At 48.9% G+C, this 18247-nt stretch overlaps 4 protein-coding genes across 4 annotated transcripts; 2 read left to right on the top strand and 2 right to left on the bottom strand.

Moving 5' to 3' along the window:
- Positions 1-3909: 3909 nt before the first annotated feature.
- VC83_05462 (uncharacterized protein) lies at positions 3910-8576 on the bottom strand. The gene is made up of 4 exons (XM_024469084.1): positions 8284-8576; positions 8133-8233; positions 4597-8079; positions 3910-4543 (listed from the first exon to the last, which is right to left on the bottom strand). Exons 1-4 carry the CDS (start codon positions 8535-8537, stop codon positions 4080-4082), a joined length of 4302 nt encoding a protein of 1433 aa, XP_024323302.1. The 5' UTR covers positions 8538-8576; the 3' UTR covers positions 3910-4079.
- A 130-nt stretch (positions 8577-8706) lies between these two features.
- On the top strand, positions 8707-11625 carry VC83_05463 (uncharacterized protein). Its single transcript, XM_024469085.1, has 3 exons — positions 8707-9062; positions 9116-11026; positions 11085-11625. Exons 1-3 carry the CDS (start codon positions 8820-8822, stop codon positions 11460-11462), a joined length of 2532 nt encoding a protein of 843 aa, XP_024323303.1. The 5' UTR covers positions 8707-8819; the 3' UTR covers positions 11463-11625.
- Positions 11626-12209: 584 nt separating this feature from the next.
- VC83_05464 (uncharacterized protein) lies at positions 12210-12805 on the bottom strand (the record flags this gene model as incomplete). Its single annotated transcript, XM_024469086.1, has 2 exons — positions 12210-12645; positions 12687-12805. The coding sequence occupies 2 exons, from the start codon at positions 12803-12805 to the stop codon at positions 12210-12212; spliced, it is 555 nt and encodes a 184-aa protein (XP_024323304.1).
- Positions 12806-14748: 1943 nt separating this feature from the next.
- On the top strand, positions 14749-16703 carry VC83_05465 (uncharacterized protein; the record flags this gene model as incomplete). Its single annotated transcript, XM_024469087.1, has 5 exons — positions 14749-14897; positions 14951-15360; positions 15407-15451; positions 15505-15671; positions 15724-16703. The coding sequence occupies 5 exons, from the start codon at positions 14749-14751 to the stop codon at positions 16567-16569; spliced, it is 1617 nt and encodes a 538-aa protein (XP_024323305.1). The 3' UTR covers positions 16570-16703.
- Between the last annotated feature and the right edge of the window lie 1544 nt (positions 16704-18247).

The following is an 18247-nucleotide window of genomic DNA, read 5'->3' on the forward strand; positions in this document are numbered from 1 at the left end:
GTGGACCACCGCAAGCTAGGTCGTCGTCTAGAAGGTGTACCTTCACGACGCGATATCCAAGCCAACTCACGGAAATTAACTAACCTAGAGGAGTCCGTCCTTGTTCAGTATATACTCGACCTAGCTGCCAAAGGGTTTCCTCCTCGGCTGTCTGTTGTTGAAGATATGGCAAGTCGACTACTTGCAACACGCGACGCGTCATGCGTTGGGTCGCGTTGGGCTTCAAACTTTGTTAAGCGGCGTGTAGAGCTCCAGACACGCTTTCAGCGCAAATACGACTACCAGAGGGCTAAGTGCGAAGATCCAGAAGTTATTAATGGCTGGTTTGAGCTTGTGCGTAACACAATTGCGAAATATGGTATCGATGAAGCAGATATCTACAACTTTGATGAGACTGGGTTTATGATGGGCGTTATCTCAACTGCTATGGTTGTAACAAGCTCAGACGGGCGGGCAAAAGCAAAGAAGGTACAGCCTGGTAATCGGGAATGGGTTACAGTAATCCAAGGCGTTAGTTCTCAAGGTTGGGCAGTACCACCATTTATCATTGTTGCAGGCAAAAACCACCTTACATCTTGGTATGAGAATAGTGGATTTTCAAGTGATTGGGTGATTTCTGTTACTGAAAATGGCTGGACTACAAACGAGAGAGGCATGGATTGGATTCAGCACTTTGAGAAGCATACAAAGGCCCGGAGTGTTGGTGGTTATCGCTTGTTAGTCCTTGATGGTCATGAGAGCCACCACTCAGATGAGTTTGAGGAGTACTGCAAGGAACACAACATTATTACGCTTTGTATGCCTGCTCACTCTTCTCATCTACTCCAGCCACTTGATGTTGGCTGTTTCGGCCCGTTAAAGCAGGCCTATGGTCGGCAAATTGAAGATATGATGCAGGCTCATATTTCTCATATTACAAAGGATGACTTCTTTCCTGCCTTCCACGCTGCATTTAACACTACAATGACGGAAAGTAACATTCGAGGCGGGTTCCGAGGGGCAGGGCTTCTTCCATTTGACCCTGAGAGAGTGATATCTACACTTGATCTTAAGTTAAGGACACCAACGCCTCCAAGCTCCCGCCCAGGTACTGCTCAACCTTGGGTTTCTCAGACACCAAACAACCCAATTGAAGCTATGTCACAGTCTACATTTATTAAAACTCGGATTTCACGCCATCAAAATAGCTCTCCAACCTCAATCTATGCAGCTGTTGACCAGTTTACAAAGGGTGCATCGCAAATAATGCATCAATTAGCACTGCTAAAGGGAGAGAACCAAAACCTACGACAGGCAAATGAAGTACTAAGCAAGCGCCGGAGAGCTAGGAAAACACGACTACAGCAAGGAGGATCACTTAGTCAACAAGGGGCGCAAGAGCTACAGGATGAGAGGGATGTTGTGCAGCAGGTAGAGCAGGAAATAAGGGCAAGCCGTGGTCGGAAGCCAAGGGAAGAAACCCGTGCCCGTCGCTGTGGCAAGTGTGGTGAGACTGGGCACAATGCGCGCACGTGTCAGATTGTAATAGACACCTCTGAGGAAGAGGACTCCGAGTAGTTTCAATTGATTTCTAATGTTGTGGTAGATTTATCGCAATGTTTGTCGTGAGGGTAGATAATTTTGGCGCTTTCGCTTGTTTGGCGCTTTCGCTATACATGTACGTTATAGAGTTTAAAATAAAAGGAAGCTATAAATGATGGACTTGCAAAACTTAGGAAATATTATTCTAATAAGCATTATGAGGAAAAGAATGCTCCTTTACTTATAGCTACTTTATTAGACCCTAGACTTAAACAAGTAGGGTTTATTAAGTTAGGCTATAATTTACAAGCAGAATATGATGCTTATAAAGCATTAATCGTGGGTGGAAGCAATGTGCGGCAACTCGAAGTGAGAGGAAACAATATGCGGCAACTCAAATTCAACCTGCATATGTGTAATGGTGGGTGCACCAGATGTGAGAATCTAGCCACCCAAGGGAAGGAATAATTTTACTAAGACAACACACTGTCTTAGGAAACAGAGCCAAAGGGTTGTAGCTTAGACTATTCCACAATGCAGCAATCAGGTGTATGATGTAGTGGAGTGGTTTAGACAAGTTGTAACAAATGTTGAGTCTGAGAACCCAGGGATAAGTCAGAGGTTAGCACCTCACTGTAATGGTGGGTGCACCAGATGTGAGAATCTAGCCACCCAAGGAAGGGATGATTTTACTAAGACAACACACTGTCTTAGAAAAAGAGCCAAAGGGTTGTAGCTTAGACTATTCCACAAAGCAGACAATATAGTAAATCGACTATCACATACTTCCACGTCTTTTCCAAGCTTCCAAGCATTGATCTTGTTATTCCTTGTTTCTGAAAAGTCAGTGAGGTGCTAACCTCTGACTTATCCCTGAGTTCTCAGACTCAACATTTGTTACAACTTGTCTAAACCACTCCACTACATCATACACCTGATTGCTGCATTGTGGAATAGTCTAAGCTACAACCCTTTGGCTCTGTTTCCTAAGACAGTGTGTTGTCTTAGTAAAATTATTCCTTCCCTTGGGTGGCTAGATTCTCACATCTGGTGCACCCACCATTACATGACATCTCTCCCATTTTACAAAAGACTTCATTGATTATGCTCTTGCAAATCAAATTATCCCATTCTGCCTTCCACCTCATTCAACTCATTTACACTTGATGTTCAAGTTTTCCAACCTTTCAAACACTATCATTAGCAAATGGTTGACCGATTGTTACGGCTACAGTAACATGATGTCATGGTTACAGGGCCAGGGCCTAGTAACGTGACATGTGAGTCACAGGGGGCAAGCGGGGTAGGCTGCCATGTGACGGGGCTAATGGATAGTTGCAGAAACTAGTGGATATTGGATAGTTGAGCTATCCACGAACTATCCTGAATATCTAGCTATCCGCCAACTATCCAGATTACCCATGAGGCATGACGCCACTATATAAGTAGATAGTATTTCCTTAGATAGGAGCTTTGTGCTCAACTCAATATAGTATTCTTTACAATACTGTAACGTGTTACTTGGAAAGCCTTTGTGTCTAATCCCCTGCCTCCTCTGTCAAGTCAACCTTACGCAAGAAACCTCTGTGTCTTCTATCGTTTAGAAGTCAGTGTTACACTTTGAGCACCACTTCTACGAGGTACCGGCTTACACACAAAGCAACATGGCTGGAGACGATACTGGATCAAACATTGAAAGAAAGGGAATGGAGGACGAAAGTATGGCAAACAGCTTAACGCTACTTGGCAAGGTCAAGGCGGGTGCAAGGCCCCGCGAGGACAGCTATGTGCCACGTTGAAGGGAAAAGAGAACTACTCAGGATCTTGAGGAATTCCACTTGTCAAACAGAGAAGACAAGAACGATGACAAGGAGCTCACTAGCTCTCAAAAGCACTGGTTACAAGCATTTGAGAAGACAGCAAGTAAGACTCTCTTCAAGGAACAACTGCCAGGGGCAGTAAGAACCTTCAAGGAAGCCATGCTTCAGGAGACGCTCGATCAAAGAATTCTTTAAATTTTAAAGTCACGTGATTTACACGGACCTAGTACTCATGAGTATGAGTATTTAAGTAACTCGAGTAACTCACGAGTATCATGAGTATTTGTGCTAACCCTAGATGTGTAACATTCCTACGTGATTTGTGTGCTGTTCTATGTATGCTCCTTGCATGTCCTTTCTTAGCAGCCTGCAGTTCTCCGCCATGACCTCCAGTGAAATCCTGAAGGTGAAATCCTAAAAGTGAAATCCTCAAGAGTGAAATCCTCAAGGGACGACCTTCTAGTGACGAACGCTACATGAAACAAGCACGTAGAAATGCACACGGGAAAGTTCAGATCAGGCAAAATATATATGCATACAGATTACAAAGGCTTAACTGCAAGCAGGCCACCGCTAATATCCCAACACTACTTTTTCACAGCCCTGGAAACCGCAAAAGATCATGAAACCCACCACCCCGTATCCAGGAAAATAAAAATTTGCGCCATCCCATGATGCAACCCAGCGTGTCCACTTCACTCACTATACACTTACTTCTCTCCTCTCCCGTTTAACGCCTTACTCCTCCTCCGCCTCAAAGCTATCTACGGGAGTTTCCTCCACCTCGCCATCGACGGCAACCTCTTCCTCATCCATCTCCTGAACAGCCGCTAGGACATCGACATCCTCTCCCAGACCCCTCTCAGCACGCAGCTGTTGCACCTTCGCATTCGTCATCTCGAACACGTACTGACCCAGATGTTCGACACCCTCCATCGGCGTCACGCCCGGAACCTCCACATCGTCTGCCTCGTCCGCGATGGTTCGCTGCGAGGGCCACAGCTCGCCGGTGACGAGCATGAGCTTGTCCGGGCGACGGAAGAGAATCTTAAATGCCTGTTGAAGCTCGAAGCAGGACTCGAATACTTCGCGGCGGCCGAGGATGTATAGACCGAGACGGGCGCGGGAGAGAGCTACAGTCAACCTTCTTACGTCGCGGAGGTAGCCGACGCGGGAAGTGCGGGTGAGAGAGAGAATGACGTCTAGGAAGAAGTTAGTGGAGGTACGCATTTATGCGGGGGTTAGGATAACTCACGGTCATTCTGCTCGCCCTGGTACTTGTCGACTGTAGTGACAATCTTGGGGAGGCCAAAAATGGGGTTCTTCGCGCAGCGGTGGGTGAGCACGTCCTTGATCAGGGCGCGCTGGCCAGCGTAGGTGGTCAGAATGCTGATATTGGAGGCGGGATATCCGAGCAGTCGCATGTACTGGAAGATTGCTACGGCGTATTCGGCTTCACCCAGGTTTTGGACGAAGTGAGGAGTCGGCTCCGACTCGCCGTTGCCTTTGTAATCTGGGACGTTGATGAACTGGTAGTCGTATCTGAATCCAGCGTTCGACTTCTGAAACTCTGGGCCAGTCTCTACAAGAGGAAGGTTGCCCAGGTGCGGGTAACGCCATTGGTAAAGTTCGGCGATGGATGGGCGAGCACGACCTTGCTTGTCAAGAATGACAGTAGGGACGCCGAGACGCACAAGACGAGAGAAAAGCGACTGTTCGAGGTTCGCGTACTGGCGGAAGGCGAGATTTTGCACGATTGGGGAGTTTTGGAAGTGGTCACCACAAAGGACAACGCGCTGGAGGGGCATCATCCCATTCTTTGGTGTCTGAAGCGCAAGGGGGATGAAGTTTTCGATTTCTGTGATCTGGGCTGCCTCTTCGACGATTACATTGTCGTAGTGAAACCCGAGATCAGCAATTTCTCGTCGCCGCATTGCCGCATGCGTCGATGTCATGGCGATAATGCGTGCCTCATTTGTAAGAAGGTAGTTTGCCTTATCGCGATCTCGGCGGAGAATTTCGAAAGGCCTCACATCGGCAAGTTCGGTGAAAATCTTCGTGACGTGATAATTGCAACCACTAGCAATCTCAATGACGCTGGCTTTATCCGCATCAGCAGGGAAAAGCGGTTGCGGGGCATTAGAGAAGTAGTAGTGGTACGGGAACAGCTCAACCACAGTTTCTTTGGTTACCTCTGGATCTTTGAGTGCCTCCTGGAATCTCGCCCAGGCAGGTTCGACATAAACGGAGTTGAAGTAGCCTGCAGTTTCGGCGGAGCTACCATGCGCTCCAGGAGCAGCGAAATTTGCAGCCAGGCGATCCACTTCAAGTAAATACCTGTCTCTATTCTCCAAGAAAGACTCGACGCGGCCATGCTTGCTGAAGTTGCTCTCAGTGTCGAGCTCTTCCTCACCATGTCCGAGGCGAAGAAGATGTCTCTCATCAATATCTAGAGCAACAATCTTCTGGAACAGCTGGTTAAGAGCTTGGTTGCTGTGTGCAATAAGCAAAGTCCTCTGCTTGGGGAAGTTGTGGTATATATTATTGATGATTTGAGTTGCCACGTCGGTTTTGCCGGTTCCCGGAGGGCCAATGATGACGGTCAGGCCTGGCTGCGTTCCAGAGAGGATGGCATCAACTTGGGCTGGTGTGAAGCGAACGTGATTAAGTTTCACTTCGTCTATGGGGTATGGCCCAGTGTTTGGCGGCTTGTAAGTAGAGACTTCGACAACTGGAGGGGCAACATTCGCTGGAATATCTTCCTGACCACGACGTCTCTTCTTTGAAGGCTTGGTAGGGGTTGGTGCGGATACGCTCTCGGTAGTCTTAAGGACGTAAGGTGGACCGAAGCTACCGCTTGCCTCTTCGCTGGGCTCAACCGTCTTGCCAGGCAAGCTCTCAATCAGGTGATGCCAATTGAGGAACGTATCGCGATAGTCCACCTTTTTGATCTTGTTGGCTAACTGCGGGTATGATGCTCCTGCTGGATCGCCGTAGCCAAGGAAGACCTCGTGAAGCCACGGGGCAAGTGGAACGTCCGACAATGTCAGGCTCTGAATAGACTCTAACACCGACTTGAAGTTGTTCTCCCGACCTCTCCTCCGCACAATAACATTGATTGACTCGTAGACGTCAGGCTTGCTCGCTCCAGCGCTATCCAAGTCCTGCTTGTACATAGCAGCATCAAGTTTGATGTGCAGTCGACGGAGCCGCGCTTGCCCACGGCCATTAGTCTGCCCGCTAAAGTCTCTCATAGGACGCCCATTGTCATCCAGTACCTGAGTAACCTCAGCTGCTCGAATATGCCTTATGCCTAGTATTTGCAGATCCCTAATTTTTGATTCGCCGTTTGAGATCATATTACTACGGTCAGAAAGGTTTATAGCCAGAAGAAAAACTACATCATCTGGCCGCAACAACTCCCATTCTCGACGTATATTCTCCGCAAGACGACTCACATCCAGAGCAATCTCTGCCTTCACGGCAGCAGGCTTCGTCTCGCCGACAAGTGGGGGGACGACCTCGAGAATAGCCGGTTTCGAAATTGGCAGAGCCATTTTTGAGAACCCGTCGAACTTCGTTTCTCCTGTTCTGCTAGTTTGTGGCCGCAGTCGTTTAAGGGTATCTTCGATATCTTTGCGGATTTCGAAAAAGGACTCGCAGCGGTGCAAGATAAATGAGCGCCATAAAAAGTCGCCAACCGTCAAGTATTGTAAGTTGAGCTTCGGCAGAGCTAGCGGCTGAGATCCATTGTAGCTCTCATTCCGTAATAATGTTGGCTCGAACAAAGTCTCTTCTGTCGGTAGAATACTTAGATCGCAGGCTGTGTCCTGGAATGTCTTCCGTCTCTCAAACGTAGACACGAGAACCTCCATTAAAAACGAGCGACCACCCGCAACATTGGCTGAGTCTGGATACGATACACGAAGATCAAGAAGCTCGCAATAAGCTCTTAGCTCATCGTCTGATAACGTTTCTAGGTGACCCTCGAGGTCCTCTCGCTTTTCGATAGAGCCATAGTTTGATAAGGCAAGAATTGTGAGCTTATCTTTGTAGTGTTTAAGGGCAGTGCGCTGTAAACGACCAAGTCGCGTGCAATGACGCTCGTATGTCTCCTCTCCGGTATACTGAATCCCAGTGTGGTCGTCAAGGGAGAAGTACGTGTAGTGCTTTAATAAGCCATAGAGGTCTCGCAACAGCCCACTGCCTTCGTCGTTGAACAATGGCGATAGCCTGATAAGGGGCAGTGTGTTCAAATCTTGCAGCAGCGTATTAACAAATCTCCGGGTCGGCAACTGACTTTGAAAGTCGGACAGCAGCTCGAGGAAACGTTCGCAATACAGGAGATTGTCTGATTTGTTCTTCGTGTCATGCAATTGGCTGAAGAAATCGAGCAGCATGGCGTACAGCCATGACCGCTCAAAACGGAGCCTTGCCTTCGTTGTATCATCTGCAGCCTCGTACCGCTTGCCTGACGCCCTCCAGACCTTTCTCAACTGAACGCTTTCATCGAGTTTATTGTTTCGTTTCTTCTCGCTTGAAAGGTTATGCCAGACGGCTATCGACACCAGAGGAGCGCATTCTTTCCTGACAATGCCACTGTCGAGGGATTGGAAGGCGCTTATTATAAAAGAGAGAAGGTGTGTTCGTATATTTGGCGAAAGGGTATTATCCAGAGTCATTGAGAGTATGCGTCGAAATAGTAATGAAAAATCGGCAGGATTATCAGAGTATATATCTGTGGTTGTCAGTTTCTACCCAAGCACCAGCGGGACAGAGGTCTTCACTCACTCCATACAGGTAAATGCTCCCGACTGCGAACGTTCGAAATCAAAACGATTAAGAGAACATGGTGATTAGATGCATCATCCGAAAACCCAGGCCATAGGTAGCTGCAGTATAATTAGTATGGGCGAAACACAAGGCTCGTTGATGCGCATACCTCTCAAGGATTTGCAGATTCTCAAGTATCAGGAGCGTTTTATACGAAAAACCCTCCTGCTCAAGAACATCCCAAATTTCCTTCTTCAATACCTGTGGCTTTATTTTGACCTTCGCAGCTTTCTTGCCTGCATTGAGCCAGTGTTTCTTTGCGAGTTGGGCGAATGGACTCTCGCCTTGGAGATCCGCGACAGTAGGCCGGCCGGCATCCACCTCCTTGCGAGGCTCCACGGGGCCCCTTGTCCTCGGCGCCATTGTCGTAGAGGAATTGCGGTTGGCGATTGATGTTTGCGCAACACGCTTATCTTCATAATCTGAAGTTGAAGCGCGTTATGATGGTCAAGCACCAAAACCTACGTCATGTGACTTGGTGAATTAAGGTTTTGGACTAGTGCCGCCCGCATATAGTAGGTAATTCTAGAGCCTCAAGAATGCTGGATCGGGCATTCGTTGAGCAGGTTGCGCCTCACTCAATAACAACAGACGTAATCCAAACTCAAGTACTTGGGATTGGCATTGCGCCGCATATGAATCATTATGGCGGCTCTCGAAGTGGAGGCGGTCAATCAGTGCAAGGGGCTCCTTGGGGTTATGTTGGCGCAAGCCAGTGAAGTCAAACGAACAAACGGAATCGAGCCGCCCATATTGAAAGCGGATATTGAAGAAGGGTTTCGGCGACTTCAAGAGCTACCGGAATTTGCGAAGAGACGCGATGCGAAGAAATCAACTATATATGCGGTCGTCGAAATAGCTGTCCGAGACGCCTTTATCGATCTCCTGGTGAGGATCCCTACAACTTGCGAGCGTCGTCGACCAATTCTAACCAGGACTAGGCTACTTATTCAATAGAACAACCTCAATTTGTCCAAGTGTGGAATCTGCTGGATATCGTATCGACTCTCTCCGATGACGGACAATGCGACCCAGCCCTGCTCTTCTGGCTCATCGAAGAACTCCTCGACAGCCAGACTATCGCCGGGTGCCGGAAGATTTTGGATTACCTGGAGTCAAGACGGGAGCGCATAATTGCAAAGGACTTTGCAGGAAAGAAATTGGCGATACTGAGAAGTTGCAATGAGCTCCTACGACGACTCTCACGGGCGGAGGACACGGCATTCTGTGGACGGGTTTTTATTTTCATGTTCCAGAGTTTCCCTCTAGGCGACAAGAGTTCTGTGAATCTGAGGGGCGAATACCATGTGGAGAATGTGACAACGTTCGACCAAATACCTGCGAAGGGGGAAACTCAGGGGGACCAGATGGAAGTTGATGCGGGTGTTGAACCTACGCCTACAGGACCCGCTGCAGACATACCTACGAGTGAAGAAGCTAAGAAGGTGACCTTTAATGCTGCTTCAACTGCTCAATCAGAGCAGCCGTTGAGTTCTGACGACCTATACCCCATTTTCTGGTCTTTGCAGCAGAGCTTCAGTCAACCAAAAGGACTGTTCGACACACAGCGTTTTAAAGAGTTCAAAGAAGGGCTAAATTTGACGATTACGGCGTTTCGATCGGTGCAGAACGAATCAAACTATCGCGGTTCTTCCAAACCTGTCGACGATGAAAATAGGGGCACCAAGCGAAAGCGACGACAGGATGATGATGACTTGGCCCACATCTTCAACCCCAAATACCTCACCAGCAGAGACTTGTTCGAACTTGAGATCAAGGATCTTTTATTCCGTCGTCATATTTTGGTTCAGGCACTTATTATAATGGATTTCCTGATATCGCTCGGGAGCAAGGCGAAGGAGAATCAAGCAACCACCACCAAACAAAACCTCTCAGTAATGTACCAAGATCAGATCCTCAGCGACGAAGATGTAAAATGGGCAGTGGATACAAAGAAATCTATAGCCGACTATTTAAAGCAGGGCCACGACGGGCCATTTTTCTACCGAATGGTTGAGACAGTGTTATCACGAGATAAGCACTGGGTGCGCTGGAAGATTGAAAGCTGTCCATCTATAGAACGGCCAGCCGTAACGCCAGAAGAGTACCTCGCCGCAAAAGCTACAGCAAAAAAGATTACTACAAATAAACGGCTAAGGCCGAAACCGATGGGCTCGCTCGAACTTGGATTTCTGAGTGAGGCAGACGGAATCATAGGTATGGAGCGATTGAAGAATCCGTCGCGTTATTCATTACCTCCTTTAGCGAGCTTCAAAGATAAAATCGCGCTTGACGACATGGAAATTGACATGCCAACCAACGACGACACAAAAGAAGCAGCCATCTACGGAAAAGCAAGCAAAACCTGGCGAGCTTTGAGGGTAGCGAGCAAAACAAAGCTAGCAGCCTTTGATAAGATCGACGACGCAGAGAAGATCGATTATATATTCGAGGACAAGCCACCTGTAGCTGACATAGAGGTCGAAAAAGACACAAGTAGCCCGATCGACAACATGAACGGGACGAGTGAAATATCCCCCGTCGACCGACGCCCAGTAGTCATTTCTGGCCCCGGCGGCGTCGGAAAGGGAACCCTCATCTCGATGCTCATCGACAAACACCCCAAACTCTTCGGTCGCAAGGCCTCTCACACCACTCGCGCGCCACGCGTAGGCGAAGTCGATGGGACGCACTATAATTTTATCACCCCTGAGACCTACGCCATGATGCGCGATGGCGACCAGTTCCTCGAGTTTAACAACTTCAACGGCAACGACTACGGTACTAGCAAGAAGATCGTCGAGGGGATCGTTGCGTCGGGCAAAGTCCCGGTTATGGAGATGGACTTTCATGTATGTACCTTTCTTCCCCTAATTAACGCGTGCATAAACAGCTACTGACAGGACAAAGGGCATCCAACAGCTCAAAGACCAATCCTACCCCGCCCGATTCATCTTCCTCAACGCGCCAAGCTTGGAGGAACTGGAGAAGCGCCTGCGCGCGCGTGGCACAGACGACGAGGAGAAGGTTAAGCAGAGGCTTGAGACTGCGGCCGAGGAGATCAAACACGCTGAGATCGAAGGCTTCCACGACAAAATCCTCATTAACGACAACTTGACCGACACGTTTGACGAGCTGGAGAAGTACATTTTCCAAGCTGACGCTGCTGCCACCGAGGAGACCCCTGCCGCTGAAGCGGGTGAGAGTGCAGTCGAGGCTGTGAGCGCCGTGGCGGAGGGTGATGATACCACTATGGCGGAGGGGGATGCGGCAACGGAGACGGAGTGATTGGGATGATGGAGTTTTATCAGGCACGCATACACTGTACATTAGCATTTAGTGGACTTCGATGATTTCAGGGCGGGAGCGGGGCGAATGGAATACCCTGAGCATAATGAGGCGTATATACCAGAGAAATGGTACTGGTGTAGCTCAACTGGGCTGACATACATTTGCTATAGCTTGTCGTTTGCAGTGCAGGTGTGACTGCAGTGTGTACTTTGTGATTCTGTTCATGAGCCGCCCTTCGATCGATCGGGCCCTTGCTTCAAGCGGGAGCTATATAATGTAAGGGGGATGTTTGTGGCCCGTTCGGAATAAACGTCTGAAAATTGCCGAAGGGGCATGGTAAGTTCAGCCGCTTTTGTACGACTCCAGTGTTCGAGATGTCGATACAGGACAGAGACACGTTAGATGAATGTATCCGTATCAGCCTCCTTTCCCACAAATACCTTCCCTTTTTGCCATTTTAAAGTCCCATCTGTACCAAGAGAAGTCCAACTCCAAAGACTCCAGACCGCGATCGGTGATGTGCCAGTATATTTCTGGGCTCTCTGACATGGCAATTATTGAGACGATAAATACGTGTATTACATTCCCCCACAGAGCCGATTATATTATAGATGGGTATCAACACCAGCCAGGCCCCTTCCCCAACCCCAATATCCCATGAACGGCCCATATAACCCTCTTTCCCACTCCCACTCAGTTCACCCCTACGCCCCATCTCGAACCCCCCACGGATGGGTTCATCCGTCAAATTCCCCCACCTCGCCGCAATAACCTCCTGCCACAAATTATTCCTCGACCACCACGCCCCCCTACCACCCCCCCCCCTTCCGGCACCGCGCTCTTCCCATGCCTCATATACGTACTTGACATCTGACACGAGTTATCCTCCATGTCCTCCTTCCCCCCAAGGCTCAGCCTCGGAACCGGCGCGCTGATATTCTGGGCCTGCATATGCTTGATGAGACGACACGCCATGACGGCTGTGGCGTCTGTGCCGAGGGTCCAGGACGAGTGCAGGTACCCGGACGGGAAGGCCATGTTGGGGAGGTCTTGGACCATCATCCCTTTCCAGATGTATTTACTGGAGGAATCGACTTTCACATCGACGGACATGGCGACCGCTCCGGCGAAGCAGAGGCGGAGACCGGTGGCTGTGACGATGATATCGGGGTGCAAGGTCCTCCCGTTCTCGAGGGTGATGGCATTAGCACCACATCCGACTTCCCCGTCTTCAAGCCTAGGAAGAAATCCGCATCAGGGCTGGTGCAGAGGCGTTGCTCCCATGGGTTATAAGATGGCACCCAGTCCGGCTCCATCATCGTGCCCTTGGGCAAATGCATCTTGGTCAGTGCGAGCATCAGCGACTTTGACGCAGCGGGACAGGCTTTGCAGAAGCGGAAGAAGATGAGGATGATTCATGTCCATCGGACTAGTTTCAGCGCGACCCAGCGCGGTAGTAGGGCGTCACCAATAATTATCCCACAGACCGTGAATCTCTCAGCCAGGAGCTTAGGAGGTTCGAGGTTCCATTGAGAGAAACTTCATGCTTACATAACAATTGATGTCTGAGATCGATGCATTATGTTGCTATTGATAAGATCTACTTCAATATATTCCATGCCAGACTGCCATAAACCCATTCCCCAGTTTCCACACTGCTGAAGCTACTTTCGACATCTCGATTCTCATAGCATTCCCCGCACCGAGCTACTGTAGCAGGGTTCTAAATGCCCCATGATCTATACCCCAGAGGTGGGTATTGCGAGGATACGCGGTTCATTCGTACGGGCCGAGGCTGTCTCTTTAGTTGAGAATCTAAGTCTTGTCTTAGGGTGAGTTAATAATTAAATCACATAGCGTCCCTAGCTTTTTTATACTATGAGATTTTACCTTTATAGAAGCTTACTTAGGTTGTTGTCTATAGAATAGATAAATATGGGTCGACGTAAGCACTTAAGAACCACAAGTACGACCTTAAATATCATAAACTGGAATGCGGAGAAAGGAAGTGGTGACAACCCTGCGAGATAGCTTACCATCTTACCGCCGTCTTACTATCTTACTGTACTCACAATATGGAACTATTGGTGTCAGTGCTAATAGTGGTACTATCTATATAGGTGCCACTATAGCATCAGTGCTCTTCTAGTGCTGTACGAGTACCACAGTAGCGCGTGTCCACCTTATAAATCCCGGTCGCACATCATTTCTTTTAGATTTCCAGCTGTACGCTTCTGTTTGGCTAGCCTCATATTGTGGCTCTTGTGGCTAACTCCTAGACAACACTCGGATTTCCAACTACAGCAGACTAACAGTACAGTAATGCACATCAACAGTCTCATCCAGTCTCGTCCTGTCTCAGCGATACAATCACACCCGAAGCAGTGAGACAGTGGCGTCACCCGTGTCGGAAAGGTCCTGGCGGCATCTGCTACTGCATCCCGATTTTACCGTCACCTTCGAGATCACTTCAATCACCTACGGGAAGCCTGACAATAAGTCACAAAGAACAAACGCCCCGCATTTATATTTCTGTCAAAGAGGCTTGGCCCTACTCAGTATACGAACGAGATAATGCTATGCCCATGAGTTGGTCAGGATGCCGTGTCTGGACTTATATATCGACGCCGACATGAGCCGACCGAGATGATCTAAGCTGACCGAGCCGAGCTGAGCTGAGCCGGCTGTATGAGAGAATCGGTGTGGATGGCATCCAAGAAAATGAATCTTCAGCCGACCAACCTCCTGTTTGTTGGTTACTGGCTGGCTAAAAGCAACAACCGCAGGGCTGGGATCCAACAAACAGCATTCCTCCCATTGAGGCCGTGCGAGCCACTTCGCCCACTTCGTATACCCCGGATCCCTCCTTCTAGCTTTCTGGAAATCCCTCTAACAGCACCCGGAGCACCTTATTGGCTTTGTGGCACACACGCTTTGCCGCTTCTATTGTCAACTCTGGCTACTCCGTCTCCAAACAGCGCCCGACCGGTCGGGCTACCTCATGGGGAATGCCTGAACCCCGAACCAGTCTCCTGGAATTTTGGCGCAGGGATTCAACCAACCCTTGTGTAGGTGGATTATGTGTCACTTATCACCCCCCTTCCTTTTCTTTGTCTATATTGCTTGTGCCCCTCATATGGCCATATATTTCCGTAATAAATGTCCGCCCATTATCTCTTTGTTGTTTTGCTGTACTATTCTCGAGTATCGTCGTTGTTAGTACTGTGACTTTATCACGTTGAGACTCTTCCCAGACCACTACAGCGTCGCCTAATCTGTACCTATGGAGCTATTCGACTGGGAAAACCATGTCGTTATTACTCTGGTCATCATTTTTGTGACCCTATATACTATCTATGGAGCAATTTATCGTTCATTCCTCAGTCCGTTGAGCAAATTCCCAGGCCCAAAAATTGCCGCGTTGACATCTTGGTGAGACCTTTTAATACCTGCGCCTTGACATATATTCTAATAATCGTTGCTAGGTATGAACTCTACTACGACCTTATCCTCGGTGGCAAGTATACTTTTAAGCTCATTGAGCTCCATAAACAATACGGGCCTATCATTCGCATTACCCCATTCGAGCTGCACATCTCAGATCCTGAGTTCTACGACGAGGTGTATGCCAGCAGCGCCAGCAACAGAAAGCGGAACAAATACCCTCTGTTTTATGAATCCTTTGGCATGGACTACTCCATGTTCGCAACTATAGACCACGACTTGCACAAATACAGGCGGGCTGCCCTCAATCCATTCTTTTCACAGCAGAATGTGAGAAAGCTTCAGCCAGTTATCCAAGAGCGCGTTTCAACCATGCTGGAGAGGATTAGGGATTTCAAGGAAAGCGAAGAAGTACTCAATGTTAGCTGGCTCAATGCAGCGTTTACGAGTGGTAAGCTTGAAACCCATCTCAGTCACCGCTATTCTAACAAGTACAGATGTTGTCATGCAATACGCCTTTGCCAGATCTGATAATCGACTCGGTATGAAGCGTCAACCTGTCACTCATATTTACCATTTCTAATCAAATCAATAGAACGGCCAGACTTTGACCGCGCCAACCGCGATGGCTGCTTCTTTGGTTCAACGGCCGCAAACTTCATGAAGCACGCCCCCTGGCTCAACACCATTTTCCAATCCCTCCCCGACCAACTAACCCGCCTCGCCCACCCCCTCCTCGCCGCCTTCCTAGCACAGAGACGCGTAACACCCCCCTCTCCCCTCCAGCTCACCTATCCGCTAACACCACCCCCAGCACATCCTCAAACAAATCACCGACATCAAAACCGGCGCCAACACATCCAACCAGCACCTCTCCCACGCCACAATCTTCCATGAGATCCTCGACTCCAAACTGCCCGAAGCAGAGAAAACTGTCCGCCGCCTCTCAGATGAAGCCGAAGTCCTCGTTCTCGCTGGAACCCTCACCACAGCATGGACTCTGGATCTAAGCACCTTCTACCTCCTCCGCACTTCCTCCGCCTTACGCAAACTCAAAGCCGAACTCCGCGCAGCGATCCCGGACCGTAACAAACCCACCCCGCTGGTGACACTGGAACAGCTCCCGTATCTGAATGCTGTGATTAAGGAGTCGCTGCGTCTTACTTATGGGGTGGCGGGGAGGTTGGCGAGGATAGCGGAGGAGCCGCTTTTTTTCACAGATCGCAGGACGGGGAGGGAGTGGGTTATTCCCAGGGGAACGCCCGTGGGTATGTCTGTCGCGCAACTGCACCACGACGAGTCTGTCTTTCCCGATTCCCATAAATGGATCCCGGAGCGCTGGCTCGATGCGAATGGCGAGCTGAGTTCGGGGTTGGATAAGTACCTCCTTAGTTTTACGCGGGGGAGTCGCCAGTGCTTAGGCATCAATTTAGGATGGTCGGAGTTGTATCTTGTTATTAGCTCGTTGTGGATGAGGTTTGGAACTGTGGAGGGGGAGACGGAGGAGGGGGTGCTGTATGAGGGGGTGAGGGCGGAGGGGGATGAGGGGTGTTTGGGGTTGTATGATACGGGGATGGGGGATGTGGTGTTGGATGGGGATAGCTTTTTGCCGTTGGTGAGGAAGGGGAGTCATGGGATTAGGGTTCAGGTGTTTGAGTAGGGAGGACGATGGAGTAGAGGAGGTGTGGGAGCGGTGGAATGGGAGTTTTGCTTGTTTGTGGGGGTTTGGTGACGTGGAGGTGCTTGGAATGGTGAGGCAGATACCCCTTGGCCTTGGAGCTGGTTTGATTTTGGTACTCGAGTAACGTGCATGTATAACGAAAGTGCCAAACAAGCGAAAGTGCCAAAATCATGCGGTGACCAACCCCCCCAACTAAATGTTAAATTCCTCCACAACAAAACATGCGCCATAAAAATGATGAAGGCAAATTAGTGCTAGCTATCCAAGCTATGCAAAGCGACCCAAATTTGCGCCTTCGAGTTGCAGCTAGGATCTATTCCGTAGACCACCGCAAGCTATGTCACCGTTTACAAGGCGTACCTTCACGACGCGATATCCAAGCCAACTTACGGAAATTAAGTAACCTAGAGGAATCAGTTCTTGTTCAGTATATACTTGACTTAGCTGCTAAAGGGTTCCCTCCTCAGTTGTCTATTGTTGAAGATATGGCAAATCGACTACTTGCAACACGCGACGCGCCACGCGTCGGGTCACGTTGGGCTTCAAGCTTTGTTAAGCGCCATGTAGAGCTCCGGACACACTTCCAGCGAAAATACGACTACCAGAGGGCTAAGTGCGAAGATCCAGAAGTCATTCGTGGCTGGTTTGAGCTTGTATGGAACACAATTCTAAAGTATGGCATCAACAATGCAGATATCTACAACTTTGATGAGACTGGGTTTATGATGGGCGTCATCTCAAGCAACGGTAGTAACGAGCTCAGATGGGCGGGCAAAGGCAAAAAAGGTGCAGCCTGGCAATCGGGAATGGGTTACAGTAATCCAAGGCGTTAGTTCTCAAGGTTGGGCAGTGCCGCCATTTGTCATTGTGGCAGGTAAAAACCACCTTGCATCTTGGTATGAGAATAGCGGATTTCCAGCAGATTGGGTAATCGCTGTTACTGCAAATGGCTGGACTACAAACGAGAGAGGTATGGATTGGATTCAGCATTTTGAGAAGCACACAAAGCCCCGGAGTGTTGGTGGTTATCGCTTGTTAGTCCTTGATGGTCATGAGAGCCACCACTCAGATAAGTTTGAGGAGTACTGCAAAGAACACAACATTATTATGCTTTGTATGCCTGCTCACTCTTCCCATATACTCCAACCACTTGACGTTGGCTGTTTTGGCCCATTAAAGAGAGCTTACGGTCGGCAAATTGAAGATATGATGCGGGCTCATATTATTCACATTACTAAGGATGACTTCTTTCCTGCCTTCCACGCTGCATTTAACATTGCAATGACAGAAAGCAATATTCAGGGAGGGTTCCGAGGTGCTGGGCTTCTTCCAATTAGCCCTGAGAGTGTAATATCTACACTTGACCTTAGGTTTAAGACGCCAACACCTCCAACCTCTCGCCCAAACACCGCTCAACCATGGGTTTCTCAGACACCAAATAACCCAACTGAAGCTGTATCACAGTCTACTTTCATTAAAAACTGAATTGCGCATCATCAAAATAGCTCTCCAACCTCAATCTATGCAGCTGTTGACCAGTTTACAAAGGGTGCATCGCAAATAATGCATCAATTAGCATTGTTAAAAGCAGAGAACCAAAACCTGCAACAGGCAAATGAAGTGCTAAGCAAGCGCCGGAGAGCTAAAAAACACGACT

This window comes from Pseudogymnoascus destructans, assembly GCF_001641265.1.
Source record: "Pseudogymnoascus destructans isolate 20631-21 unplaced genomic scaffold scaffold_13, whole genome shotgun sequence".
Lineage (NCBI taxonomy): Eukaryota > Fungi > Ascomycota > Leotiomycetes > Thelebolales > Thelebolaceae > Pseudogymnoascus > Pseudogymnoascus destructans.

Excerpts from the sequence above, each read along its gene's own strand:
- VC83_05462 (XM_024469084.1), bottom strand. The coding sequence starts at position 8,537 with ATGGCGCCGAGGACAAGGGGCCCCGTGGAGCCTCGCAAGGAGGTGGAT. Across the intron at positions 8,234-8,283 it reads AATCTGCAAATCCTTGAGAG|CTACCTATGGCCTGGGTTTT; the intron begins GTATGCGCATCA and ends ATTATACTGCAG. Across the intron at positions 4,544-4,596 it reads CCAGGGCGAGCAGAATGACC|ACGTCATTCTCTCTCTCACC; the intron begins GTGAGTTATCCT and ends ACTTCTTCCTAG.
- VC83_05463 (XM_024469085.1), top strand. The coding sequence starts at position 8,820 with ATGGCGGCTCTCGAAGTGGAGGCGGTCAATCAGTGCAAGGGGCTCCTT. Across the intron at positions 9,063-9,115 it reads ACGCCTTTATCGATCTCCTG|GCTACTTATTCAATAGAACA; the intron begins GTGAGGATCCCT and ends AACCAGGACTAG. Across the intron at positions 11,027-11,084 it reads TTATGGAGATGGACTTTCAT|GGCATCCAACAGCTCAAAGA; the intron begins GTATGTACCTTT and ends GACAGGACAAAG.